Source organism: Adiantum capillus-veneris, chromosome 12 (genome assembly GCF_014529385.1).
Source record: "Adiantum capillus-veneris isolate H3 chromosome 12, ASM1452938v2, whole genome shotgun sequence".
Lineage (NCBI taxonomy): Eukaryota > Viridiplantae > Streptophyta > Polypodiopsida > Polypodiales > Pteridaceae > Adiantum > Adiantum capillus-veneris.
The window spans coordinates 113,773,490-113,787,239 of record NC_140942.1 but is presented as its reverse complement, the minus strand read 5'-3'; the positions used below and the strand labels follow the sequence as shown (position 1 = coordinate 113,787,239).

At 45.4% G+C, this 13,750-nt stretch overlaps 1 protein-coding gene across 2 annotated transcripts in view; it reads right to left on the bottom strand.

Annotated features, from left to right (window-relative positions):
• The window catches only part of MMT (methionine S-methyltransferase), an 83,009-nt gene extending 72,657 nt beyond the window's left edge, over positions 1-10,352 (bottom strand). Inside the window, exon 1 of one of the 2 annotated variants that reach the window (XM_086525594.1) lies at positions 9,810-10,352. In XM_086525594.1, the coding sequence (XP_086381720.1) occupies positions 9,810-10,041 (232 nt within the window). In that variant the 5' untranslated portion in view covers positions 10,042-10,352. Of the gene's footprint in view, positions 1-8,794; positions 8,814-9,809 lie in introns of those variants that run through there. The other variant, XM_086525595.1, reaches the window with a different exon arrangement.
• Positions 10,353-13,750: the final 3,398 nt, after the last annotated feature.

Sequence of the window (13,750 nt, the reverse complement as noted above, 5' to 3'; positions counted from 1 at the left end):
TCAATTAGATTAAGAAGTGATCTGGCACTTTTGTGAGTCTATTCGCAGATCGTGCATGTCCAGACACTTAGATAGATGCATATCCTCTGGTTGCACACAGCATGATCATCAGGTTTCAGTAAGAACCCATCAGGAGCATTTTACAATGCATAGACCTATTTTCCCTATTTTTGACATTTTTCACTTATTATTTTTAAGTGACTTTTGTTGGAAACTAGGTAGGAAAAATTTACTAAGTTTGTATATAGAGAAACCTAGCACTAGCACTTTCTGGCAGAAGAGGCAGCAGGAACAACTTGTTCAACAAGCACCTTCTCAACAAGACCCCCCACCGGCGGTAAACCTAGCGTTTTCAGCCAAGGACCAAAGATCAGCCAGCGTTTTGCAAAACAAGCAGATCAGCCAGCGTTTTGCTTTTGCAGATCCAAACCGGCGGTAGCAAAACCAGCAGAAGACAGATCAGCCCTAGCATTAGCAGATTGCACAGCAACAGACTTAGCGTTTTTGCAGCAGGATCCCAAATCAGCCTAGCGTTTTTGCTTCTGCAAGAGACCTAGCATTTTCGCAGATCTTCGCGACAAAATCACAGTAGACTCAGCGTTTTCAGTTTTCAGCATTCAAACTCCGCAATAGCACCCCCAAACCTTGCAAATCTCACCTTCACGCAACAGATCCTCGCCGCACAGTCAGATCAACCAACGTTTGCAGATTCAGCCCAGAAAACACAGATTTCAGCATCTGCGTTTTCAGCGCGTCGTCGTCGCATCGTCGTCGTCGACATCGTCATCGACATAGAGTCAGAATTCAGCAGATAAAGATTTGCAGATTTCAGCCCTTGGCATTTTCAGATTTCAGCCCGTCTCATCGTCGTCATGGACATCATCGGCAAGTCCAAAGCATTGTAGAGATTCGTGCAATCAATAGTAGACTGCTCTCGCCATAGAGAGTGGGGCCTTCGGAGGAGGGTTTGACAACATTCTGGTGTCGTATTCTTCTCTCTCTATCTCTCAGTCTCATGCACCTTCATTCACAGTGTTCACCACTTTGTTTGTGTCCATTGCACTCTCTCACTAAAGGAACGGAAGGCTCTCCCTTCCGTAAGTAAAAGGAACCCTTGAGCACAGTTCGGAGCACTCGTCTTGAGAAAAGTTCTGCATTCACTTCCACTGCACCTTACACAATTGCTTTATTTTAAGAAGCTTTTAAAAGTGAATGCTTTTGGGACTCTGCTTTTGGGCATCCCTTGTAACCAATAAATAAGTGGGCAAGGCCTCACTTCTCTGACCATCTGGACGTAGAGTCTAAGAGTGAGCACCCTCCCACTCTCTTGTGCTTTGGACACAGATTAATACAAAAAGAAATATCGAAAGGCGCGCCAATCTCTGGGGCCAATATCTGTAGGCACGGAACTACGCCGGGCCGTGTCGAATCAAGTGTAAATTGTGAACTGTTTTGAAGTGAATCTCTGCCGTGTCGCGGTAGAATCTTGACAGTGTCCAAGTTTGTTACACTTTAGTCAAGGTCCACAATACCCATTCAGGAAGTATCTTTTGTTCGCATGAAAAGTCAGTATGTATTTTACGAGTCTCATTCATGACGATCTCTGGTATTTTTGTCACCATCTTTGTGTGCTACCTTCTCATAGTTAAGCCATATTGCACGGTGCAGATGATTCACTCACAGATGAGCACAACAGCATGAAGATCACTTTAGGAAAGGTAGATGAATACACAATGTTTCATCATTGTAGGTCATGTCAATAAATTTTGCATGCTCATTCCTTGGCAAGACATAGTCACAATAAAAGCATTAGCCCAATTGTCCATCAAGCATTGGTATTCCCTTTGGGGTTTGCCAGAGTCGATAGTTTTAGGTATAAAATCCAAGTTTAGATCACATTTTTGGCATGTACTCGTTGAAAGGTTTGACACTCTCACATTTTGTATCTGCATTTTATCCATAGTCTTTTAGGAAGCATAGTCCTTTTTCGGTCATCCGAAAAGTAAAAGATGTGTCTATGAAGTTGCGGTTGAAGTTGTTTCAAGGAGATCCCCCAGAGGAGATTCTTGAAGAGGATGAACCCGAGATCATAGACAAAGTTGAAGACATGGAGCCAAAGCAGATTATTCTACATCGCTTTCAGCGCGGCCCATAGAAGCAAGCATTGCAATCCTTTTGAAGTTCAAGTATCGCGGCACCCACGCAGCAAAGTGGGGCAATGAAGATTTCTTTGCAGATTCCTCAGAGTTGTTGGCGGACTACACGATAGCCCTGCAGCTCGGTACCAATACCTCACCTTGAAAAGGGAGGGATGTCACATGCATATAACCATAGGTGCATGTGGACAAGCTACTTCCTATTTCTAGGGTTTAGGACAACCTAGGAAGTAATTTGGCACCCTTGTGAGGACGTGCATGTCGAGGCACTTTAGCTTAGCTGCATACCCTCTGATTGCACATGAGCATAGCTAGTGTCTGCTACATGTAGGCACTAGGGAGTGTTCCCATACAATTGCATTACTATTGAGCCTAGCTATTTATCTGCATGTGAAGCACCCCTTGTAAGTGAGTTTATTGACTCCTTAGTAAGTCACATTTTTAGAAATTGTGGGATTTTTATTGGCATTGTCCGACCCAGCTTTACTCCCATATATGAGCGACCCTAGGATTCACTTCTCAAGCATAGGTCAATACCCTCGGTACTAGCCCAAGTATCCGCAGTACCTTAGCACCTCTAGCGTTTTTGCACGAGATCAACCAGTATCCCATCAACACCAGAATTTTCAGATTTCAGCCATAACCTCGCCGTAGTGTCACAGATCCAACCATCAATACCATTTTCACCCCAAGGTATCAATTCAGCCAGCGTTTTCACATTCAGCCCTCGCGTCAGCCATTGTTTTTCAGTTTCAGCCCATCACCGACATTGGCAACAATAGATCAGCCCATAGCCTCGTCACTAGTTGCAAATCCCAACAGTTACCCTAGCGATTTGCATTTCCAGCTCTTAGCCTTGCAGATCCAAGCATCTACAACAAGATCCTGTCAGCATCTCAACATCTAGGACCGTTGTATCACCATTTGTGCAATCTAAAGCGAATACCTCTATAGCAATAGAGAGGGGGGGCCACATCGATTGGCCTGCCGCAATGTGCAAGGTCCGCTCTCAATGAATGGAAAGAGGCACGACGGGAGGCTGGACAAGCCCTTCTTTTCTGGGTTACCTGTCGCTCTTCCAAATTAGAGATTGACACGCCCAAGTGAGCTTGGAATACGTGCAATCTCAAACAAGCCCAAAAAAAAAAAATGGTACTTTTATGCCTTCATAGCCCTTAAGTCAGAGCGATGAAGACGGGAGCACGCCCGATGTGCAATGGACTAAGAGTGGGAGTAGGTAATAGGTCTGCGAAACGAACATGAAGATTCTTTGACAAAATAAATCTGAGAGAGGTTCTTTAGGGTCTTTTCTTGAGTGGTGATACCGAACACTACGAGCTCTGATACCAATGTAAGGTGCAACAAAAGTGATTGGTGGTGAATACTCAGGATGAGTGCTCAATGCGTACTCAAGGTTCCTTTTACTTTATGAGAGATGTGCAAAGACTAGAGAGAAGAGAGAATGATACTATGAGTGAAGGTTCTGTGAGCGATAGAGAGAGAGAGAGAGAGAGAGAGAGAGAGGACTAGCACCAGACGGGGTCCCAAACTCCCCTCCAAGAGCCCCCCTCTCTATCACTAGAGAGGTGATAGAGAGGTATTCGCTTTAGATTGAACAAATGCTGATACAATGGTCCTAGATGCTGAGATGTTGAGAGGATCTTGCTATGAAGGGCTGAAACTGCAAAACGCTAGGGTAGCTGTTGGGATCTGTAACTGATGACGAGGCTATCGACTGATCTATTGTCACCGATGTCACTGATGAGCTGAAACTGAAAAACGCTGGCTGATCCGAGGGCTGAATCTGAAAACGCTGGTTGATTCGCTACCTTGGGGTGAAAACTAAAAACGTTGGTACTAGTGGTTGGATCTACAACACTACGGCGAGGTTATGGCTGAAATCTGAAAATGTTGGTGCTGATGGGATGTTGGTTAATCTAGCTAATACCGAGGGTACTGACTTATGCTCGAGAAGTGACCCCTAGGGGTCACTTAGATATGGGATTAAAGCTGGGTAAGGCAATGCCAATAAAAATCCTAAATTTTCTAAAAATGTCACTTACTGAGTTAATAAACTCACTTATAAGAGGTGCTTCACATGTACCTAGGCTCTATACTAATGCAACTATATAGGAACACTCCCCAATGCCTACACGTCGCAAACACTGGCTATGCTCATGTGCAATCAGAGGGTATGCAACTAATATAAAGTGCCTCGACATGCACGTCCTACGCATAGGCTCACAAGGGTGCCAGAACACTTCCTAGGCTGTCCTAAACCCTAGAAATAAGAGTTAGCTTTTCCACATGACACGCACCCTAATGAGATACCACATCATCTCAAATGATAAAAAAACTGGCCCAAGGGACCAAATTTGGTCCTCGATTGGACAAAACACAAGGAAACTGCAAATATTGAGAATAACCCAAGAAACCCTAGCAACAGGGGATCCTACCTCATGCCAGCCGACCGGGTGGCCAAGACACATGGCTCATACCGTCAAAAAACATACATCTATCTCAAGTACGACCGGGCATAGCCACAAAACAACTCTCCTAAAACTGCTCTTGAAAGATACTTGAGCCACCACCAAACAAAAGATGAAACTCTATCAACATCCACCTCCTCATCCCAAGTGGCACTTTACGACACCGAGCACAATCGGATGAACTTTTTCATTGGAAGAATGTGGAGCAAATGTTAAAGCTGCCAGCTGCTTGAGAGCTAGTGGAAGAGGGAAATACCATGGTGGCAGGTGTGAGCGCATGAGCGGAAGCGTGAGACACACACACACACACACATAGAGTAGACCACAAAAACGCTGGTGTAGGGAAGAGGGGGCGATCAACCCCATGACTACCAGGACAAGAGACCACTACAATGCCAATCGTATGTATCTGTGTGGGTACCTCCCCTGGCCTCACATATATAAGTGCCTAAGGGGAGGTCGAGCAGTGCAAGAGGAATGCCCCACGACCCAACAGAAAAAAGTGTAAGTAGAGCGCCTGGACAAATGAAGGCGGCCAGACAATGCAACCTATATGCATATGCAAAGGGTGGCCAGCCCGGAGGCACACTAGCCGTACATGCATACCCTAGACCTATGAAGCAACAGAGTGGTGTAAATCTAACACCCCTCTCAACATCTGATGCTAAACAAACTGCATGAAGCCGAAGATGTGAGGAAAATGATGAAGGTGTCACTGAAGGAGACTCCATGAGTGTAGCAGAAGTCTCGGGTGTCCGAACCTCCGAGAGATCTTCATGGTAAAATGCCGTCACAAGTAGTGTAGTAAATTGTTGTACTCCGCCGATACAGGGTGATCTACTACGTGAAGGCCCCGAACTGAGTGTGAAAAGAATAGTGTAGTAAATTCTTGTACTCGGCCGATACAGGGTGATCTACTACGTGAAGGCCCCAAACTGAGTGTGAAAAGAATAGTGTAGTAAATTCTTGTACTCGGCCGATACAGGGTGATCTACTACGTGAAGGCCCCAAACTGAGTGTGAAAACAACTCCTTGTCGTAAGAGAAGTGCCAATAGACCTGCAAGTGTTCTGCCCACTAGGATATGTGGTGTCTGTAGTCAAATCGTCTGGAGAAAATAGGAAAGCCCACAAACCGTCATGAGAATGACCGGAAGCCTGTCAATGCATGAACCTGTAACCCAGTGTGGCCAGGTGGCTAAGCTGTGAAAAAATCCAGGACAGCCAGATGTAGCAATCTGCGTAGTAAACATCCTCCGAGACAAGGAAAGCCAGACTAAACAATCTACATTGTAGAAGCTACCGTAAGCTGCAGCAATCACCGGGAGACCGCACAGACCACCACCGGATGGTGTCCTATCAGTAGGTAGGGTAATCCAAGATGAGGGGAAAGCTAGACTCAACAGTTTGCGCTATGAAGGGCCCCTGAGAAGAGGTGTGGTCAGACCAAGTTGTCTCCATCATTATCATCCTGAAGAAGTAGGGAAGCCAGACTGAGCAATCTGTGTTGTCTTGCTATATCTCCGGCCTCCAATCCTCCGGTGTCAACCAGAACAAAATTCACGCAAACAACGCCATCAAACCGCATCTCGGTGTGGCTCTCAATGTGAATGAGCTGGGAGTGGCCTACTGACCAGTTCGGGGGATAAGTCTGCTGTAAGGTTACCGAGGGTGAGTGTAGGCAACTCTAAAGGTAGCAATCCAAATGATCAGTGGTGTAGAAGAGCAACTGCACTACCATCCAAGCCAAGCCCCGGGTGACTCCGGATGTAGTCACGAGATGCCTGATCTCCCACATCTCGTGGGTAAACTCTCCAAGAGAGTCCAAAGCACTGAAATCCCACTCTAGTCTGTAGATCCAAGCAATAAACCTGTCCAGGAAGAGATCCAAGATCATCTCCCTAAGTCCATGTAGATGCTCCTGTGTAAGCAAGTGATCTGGAGTGTCGAGGTCAAGTGGCAAGTGTCTGTCCACCAAAGATGGTGGTATCATCTCCGAAAATGTCGGAATCCCATATGCCATGAGCATGGCCATATCTCGTGTGAACTCCTTTGATGAGTGAATAGGTGTGTCCATAGCAAACCACAAGTCACCACCCCATCTGGACTGCGCAACCGCCCAATGATGGTTGAAACGATGGATCTCCCAAGGATCATACGCCCATAGATGATCAAGCCAATGTCGAAGATACCGTGTACTGCAGCAGTCACACTGAGAGACCGCATGGACCACCACCGTATGGTGTCCTGGCATGAGGTAACTTCATCCTCTATGAAAAACACAAACAATGTGGCTGTTGTCCACCCAAAAATGCAACTGCAAGGTGATGAGAACGCTGCTGTCCAGCGATTTTCACCGTGCTCGTACGCTCCTGGCACAGTCCAAAGCGGTGCAGAGGGGTGCAGAGGGTCTGGGGAGGGTGGGAAATCAAAGTCGCAGCCCTTAGTGGGCTGACAACAGAAAAAACAGCAGTGGATGCTGGCTAAAAACTGTGGATATGAAGAGGATTGTCGCAGGCAAAGCAACGGATGCTCAACCGGGTATAGGAAGGCACGATCCAAGATGGGCCAAGGCTAGCGCTCCCCTCCTCTGCTGAAAACGCAGCCTTGCTGTCCAAAAAACTCAGCTCTCAAAAGATGCTAGGGGCAGCAAAAAACACACACGGAAGAGGGGTTTTTCTTTAAAGAAAAGGGTCCCAGACCCTAGCGCTAGTGGAGAAAACAATAGATCTGCAGGGTTCTTGCAAAAACACAGGTGGCAGAGCATTCCGTCGCGAGAAACGTTGTCCAAGTGATGGTGTCACCCCCTCTTGCAGAGATTGTTGGCTGATTGTCCTCTTGGGAGAAGAACCTTATGCTGATGATGATGCGCCTAGTCTCAAGACCATGAAATAGCTCACTAGAACAAGAGACCAGTACAATGCCAATCGTATGTATTTGTGGGTACCCCCCCTGGCCTCACATATATAGGTGCCCAAGGGGAGGTCGAGCAATGCAAGAGGAATGCCCCACAACCCGGCAGAAAAAAGTGTTAAGTAGGGCGCCTGGACAAATGAAGGCAGCCGGCCCATAAGTGGGCGGCCGGACAATGCAACCTATATGCATATGCAAAGGGCGGCCAGCCCGGAGGCACACTAGCCATACATGCACGCCCTAGACCTGTGAAGCAGTAGAGTGGTGTAAATCTAACAGCAGGGTCTATGGCATTGCATGCAAGGCAGCACGCTGTCTTCGCAAACATTTTCCTATCCTTTTCTTTGAGCGCCGCTTTCTCTAGAAAATCATTGTTGAGAAAAAAAGCACCTCATCGCCCTTGACATGAAGGAGGTGTGCCCTCACTTGGGCAGTGCTACCTTTTCAATTGCATGGGCAAAGCTTGCAAGACCATGAGTTTGCACCGCCTGCGACAAACAAAAGCTCAATGTTCATCTCCTCCCACCTCGTCCACTCCCCGACAATAGTGGCATGATACTGGTGATCATAAGATGAACAGTTAAGATTAGATCTCCTTACGAGAAACTTGAAAGAGTCAAAGCTCAACCAATTTGGAGGTTTATCAAGATGGGAAAGTCTAATCCAAGACTATGGGAACAAAATCTCAAGTCTCTTTAAGAAATAAACTCCTCTTTTGCCTCTATGAGCATTGACGGGCCAGAGAAGAGGAGGCCATGGATGATGGCAGGAAGAATGCTTCACAGGGAGAAAGGCTGCGAGAGATGTAGAGCTTGAGAGGGGAGGCTTGAGGGAGATGGACCCTCGAGCGAGATGTAGAGCTAGAGGGAGAACGAGGGAGATGTGGAGCTTGATTGAGAGAGAGAGAGAGAGAGAGAGAGAGAGAGAGAGAGAGCTTCAATTGGAACTTAGAATGCCTAAGCCTCAAGAGAGATGGTGCATTGGAGCTTCAAGTCTCAAGGCTCAAGTGGAAGTTGCATATAGCCTCCCCAAGGCCCCATGAGGCTTGAGGACCAAGGAAACCCAGTGAGATGAGTGTAATCTGAAAAGTTGCAACTTTAACAAAAAGAGTAATAGAACTGACCATTGGAAGTTGCAAAGAGCCTCCCCAAAGCCCCATTGAGGACCAAGGGAACCCCAGTAGAGATGAGTGTAATCTGAAAAATTGCAACTTTAACAGAAAGAGTAATAGAACTGACCATTGGCAATCGTTGTCCCGTCGGCCGGCCGTTTCGGGAACACAACGTTGCCGTCACATGTCCCCTTTAAAATCCTAGGCATTCCAGTCCGTTTTAGGCAACCCCAATGTGTGGAAGTGTGTTTCAACGTTCAAGCAAGCCAAGAAAAACATTCCCTGTGACTTCCCTCAATTAAACAATAAGGTCCACTACCTGCCCTCCTTTGATCAATTTAACAAGATGTTACCCACATTATTGACACATATCTCAATGCAAAATTGTATGAGAGTGTATAATACCTTGCACTTTTGAACGCAAGCATAAAGTCACTACATACAATCACATCTCTTTGAATACACAAAGGGGTAAGCTAACAAAAATTTCTTGAAAACCAAAAATGAGACTTGTATGATAGTAACAATATTTTTATTGTAGACATGTAATTGAGTCCTTTTCCAGGTTTAAGATAGGCTTAAAAGGATTCAATAATTCCAGAAAGCAAGGGTGCTATATTCTTGAACGTGCAAAAGACACGAGACAAGCTAGTCAGGTGGTGAGTTGATTTTTTTGACTGTCTTTTTCCAGCTATAAAGCTTCTGAATTCCAGGCAGCAATTCTAAATAATTATAAGAGACGCTCTTTTATGCTTGATGTTTCATTGAACGACATATGTGCATGCATTGCTCAAACTAAGTTAGGATGAAGTTATTTGTCGAGTCTCTCTGACATCTTTGTAGAGGCAAGTTCTCTCCTGGTGCGATCTTTCCACACTACTAGTCTTATCTCTCTTAGACCACTTCCATAACCCTAGGTTATTCTTGAGATGCAATATGATGCAAGCCACCAGCCCAAAGCTTTCTAAAGTTACATGCAAGGATCTGAGATTACAGATCAGCATGCATAAATGTGACTACTAGCTGTCTTACATTAGCAATGGATAATGGCATTCAGACAAAAATGAAGGAGAAGTAGGAGAAACAGATTTTCAGCACTTAAAAACAGCAGCAGGAAACAAGAAGCTGAGCTCTAGAATCACCTTCATAACCTGTGAGAGAAAGGTGGTGGATGCGGAAATGGTAGACAGCAAGACTCTCGGACGGGCTGCTGTGGTTAGTAATCTTCTGTAAAGTTGAGAGAAAAATACGAGCTTCAACCCGAGTGCTAGGGTTTTGCAAAAGCTCCAAGACTCCTTTGAGGGCATTGTAGGCTTTGTCCCCAGACTCTCTACATTCTTCCAGAAAAATTTCCACATTCAGCTTTTCAGCCATTTTTTTCCTTCTCCTTCTGCTTCTCTTTCGTCCTACACTATTTTACAATGAAGAGCGGCGCAAGACTGTTTCGAGCTGTACAAGTTAAGAAGACCAAGAATGAGGGGAAGCTACAGCAATGGGGATCCTGATGCTGCGTACCCTGTCATCAAGCGCAAGCGCAAGCCCAACCCCCGTTAGCCCGCATTTCAATGAAGAAGGTGAAGGAGAGCGTCGAGTTGACCGTGCCAGAACAGCTGGCTTCCCTTGCGAGCTACTCAATACAATCAACAGCAATTATTAGCGGCACCAATTAAGGTAGAAGAAATGTTTCAAAATTCAAATCTTGCGATCTACTTCAATACAATCAACATCAATTATTAGCGGCACCAAGAAGAAATGTTTCAAATCAACACGATCAATCCCTCAGCACTATGCACCACGGGGTCTTCAATGAAGGGTGAGCAGTGGCTATGCAACTGGGAAGTGAGGCGCGGGCGGCGAAGTGATATGAGGCGTCCATGTCACACTTTAAAAAGTAAACTCGGACATCAGGCTGACGGGGCAGTGGGTGGCTGAGGTGGAGGTTGGGGGGAGGCTGACTCGCCCAAGAGGGATGCTGACTCAGGAGCCATGCATCTCGAATTTTCAGGGCGAAAGAAGAAGGGCACGCAGGGCATCTAAGAAATCTGAGAAAGCAAGAGGCGTTTGAGAAATCTGAGGAAGGGGGCTAATCCACGGTAAGCCTGCAAACACTCAAGGACCTGCATAGAATGGAGCCAGGTTAGAGTGCTTTCATTCTCCTCTTTTTTTTTCTCTTCATATGTGCTGTCAAGATTTGATTCAGTGTCCTCTGGCTTAGACCCCTTTGATTTGGTCATGCCTTTGGTTAGAGGTAGTTTTTGGCTACCTCTAGCTATTAATGTGGCCATTGAATGTAGGCATATTGTGGTGATGCTCGACAATCTGTGTCTTTTGTGGGTGGTTTACATTAGCAAGCATGCACATGTGCATAATGATATACTCAACAACCTTGCAACATGTGGTTTTCCCAATACCTCTAGCACTCAATGTCCCTCTCTTTTATGTGTGATTCATATCCACAAATCTACATGTTTCATCAATTGTTTTCTCGATGGTCTCGGCTATGAACGTATCCATCCTTTGAATGTTCTTAGAATCACTAAGCTTGCATATAGGCATGGGATTATACTCGACACCCTCACATCAATTGTTTCCTTAAAGTCTCCAGGTATTAATGTATCTCTCTTTTGTTTGTGATTAGCATCAGCAAGCCTGTGATGGGAAAATAAAAAACATGAGCAAGACTACTTGTATCATCGAGGGGGCAACATACAACGAAGAGGTGCAGACAAGTGATGAGAAAGGAAATCTAAGAGATGTGGGTGTTGATTCAAGGTGATTGTCCAACGCTTTGACGACTTTGATAAGAGATGGGGAAATAAAAAACATGAGCAATACTACTTGTATCATCGAGGGGGCAACATACAACGAAGAGGTGCAGACAAGTGATGAGAAAGGAAATCTAAGAGATATGGGTGTTGATTCAAGGTGATTGTCCAACGCTTTGACGACTTTGATAAGGTGATTATCAAATTCCAAGGCACTCATGAAGGACATATACATGGCTCTTGTGCAGACCTTTATCACTTGCCAATGTATCCTCTATAGTCGCATGTTGCATGAATGATGTGTTTGATATTGGCACTTGCCGCCATGTTGCAAGGATGCTCCAAGTCAAAGGAAAGCCTTAACATGCAACACGCATTTACACTTGATCGTGTGATCATCGATTCTTCATAATACCAAATGTTGATGCACCAAATGCGCACAAAAGGTACTTCCACTTCTTCAAAAACAACTCATAGGTGAATTTTGTATCGTCTCATGTGAAATTCCCAGTCAATTGACTTGATCTTGCATCTCCTTCCCTTGCTTTAAGAGGATTTACAGAGCATGAATGGACTGCAATGCTTGCAGAGTTGTCCGATTGCAAGACTTGAAGAAGGTACCGTTGAGAGCTCAACATTTTGTTCCAATTTTTCATTCTTGTTGTTCATGTACATGTGTTGATTGATAGGACAGCTTTGTCCAACCTTACAATCCAACGGCAAATGATGAATGCAAGCGACCTTTTGTTATTGTTATTCAAGACGAGGGAATGTTGGAAATTGCTCTACATTTCTAGCGTAATATTGTGTGGGCAATGGATAGTACATTCAAAACAAATGTTTTTGGCTTGCCACTCTATGTTGCAGTCTTGTCGAACCATAATGGGATAGGGATTCCCATTTGGATGATGTTATGCACAAATGATGCGGGCACAAATCAAGAAAAAGTGGCTTTGGAGTTGACCTTCAAAACGGTCTTCACAAAGCTAGGGGAAGTTCAGCCTGCAACTATTGTCATTGACAAGAACTGACAGGAGCTAGAAGCGAATCCTGAGGGTGGTCAATCAAGATCCTCATTGTTAGAGAGTAGATAACGCAGGAGACCTAGAACAAGTTGCATGCCATGTGCTTCTATGTTGGTTCCATGTCAAAAAAGCATGGGTGGAGAACCTACTACCACATGTATGCAATTGTTGGCATAGCTTTGTGTTTCTTTTGGTGTGAAAATACATACCATCCCTGCTAATAATCAATGTGCCCAATTGAATTTATAGGTCCCTAAGGACAAGTGAGGCAATGTTTATAATCGCTTGTCAAATTTGATGCACGTATGAGTGCACGAATGCGGTGCGTGTGTGGAGAGTGAGAAGGGAAGAGAGAGAGAGAGATAACACAGGATCTGGGTGGAGCTCCCCAAATCTCACTGTATGAGCACAATGTGAGAATAAGTGAGAGCTCCTTATTCTTTGTATGTATAAAAAATAAGGAGATAAATGTGGGTGACCATACACTGGTCAGCGGACACGGGCAGAGCACGATGAGGCACACCGCCTTTACCTAACATTCTCCCACTAAAGGCTGCGTGCCGATAAGTGGCGAGAAGACTAGCCTACAACTAGTATATACAAGAGGTGAGAGAAGACGGCTCTCAACCTATGCCCACTGGCTCACTCCAAACACGTGAGTGCATCTGTAACCACTCTAGTGTAAATGCAACATGCATACCATTAGGGCTAGAGCCACGATGACACTCCTGATGGAGGTATTGATTGACGACCTGCATGGGTCCACGATGCACAATGCCAATGTCAGCCATCGCACAACTGACAACTTCCAATGCAAATGCACTAAGCGCATAAGCAAGATCAGGTCTCACGACCAAAAGGTCAGACATGAGAGGCCCAAAAGCCGACGAAACATGCACTATGTGTGCCAACCTATCCTTTTCAGCAACCTTAGTGCCATATGCATCCTCATCAGGAATGAACTAACTATGCATCACCATGTCAGCATCGTCTGGCAAAGACATATCTGTTGAGAATGACGACAAAACCGAGAGATCAGCACCACTGCAACCACACACTGCTGTCTGAAGGACACTGTCTCCCTCAAACGTATCAGATGCATCATAGAACAATGCATCGGTCTCTGGTCTCTGGCTCAATTGATGTCATCTCAACTGATGACTAACCAAGCTCTGCATCCCCAGAGATACCATTGTCTGAGTGAACATCACCACAAGACAAATGCACAACCGGCTCTCCATGCAACACATCCGCAAAAGAGAGATGCCTCATCTCTCGCTCCAAACATGGCTG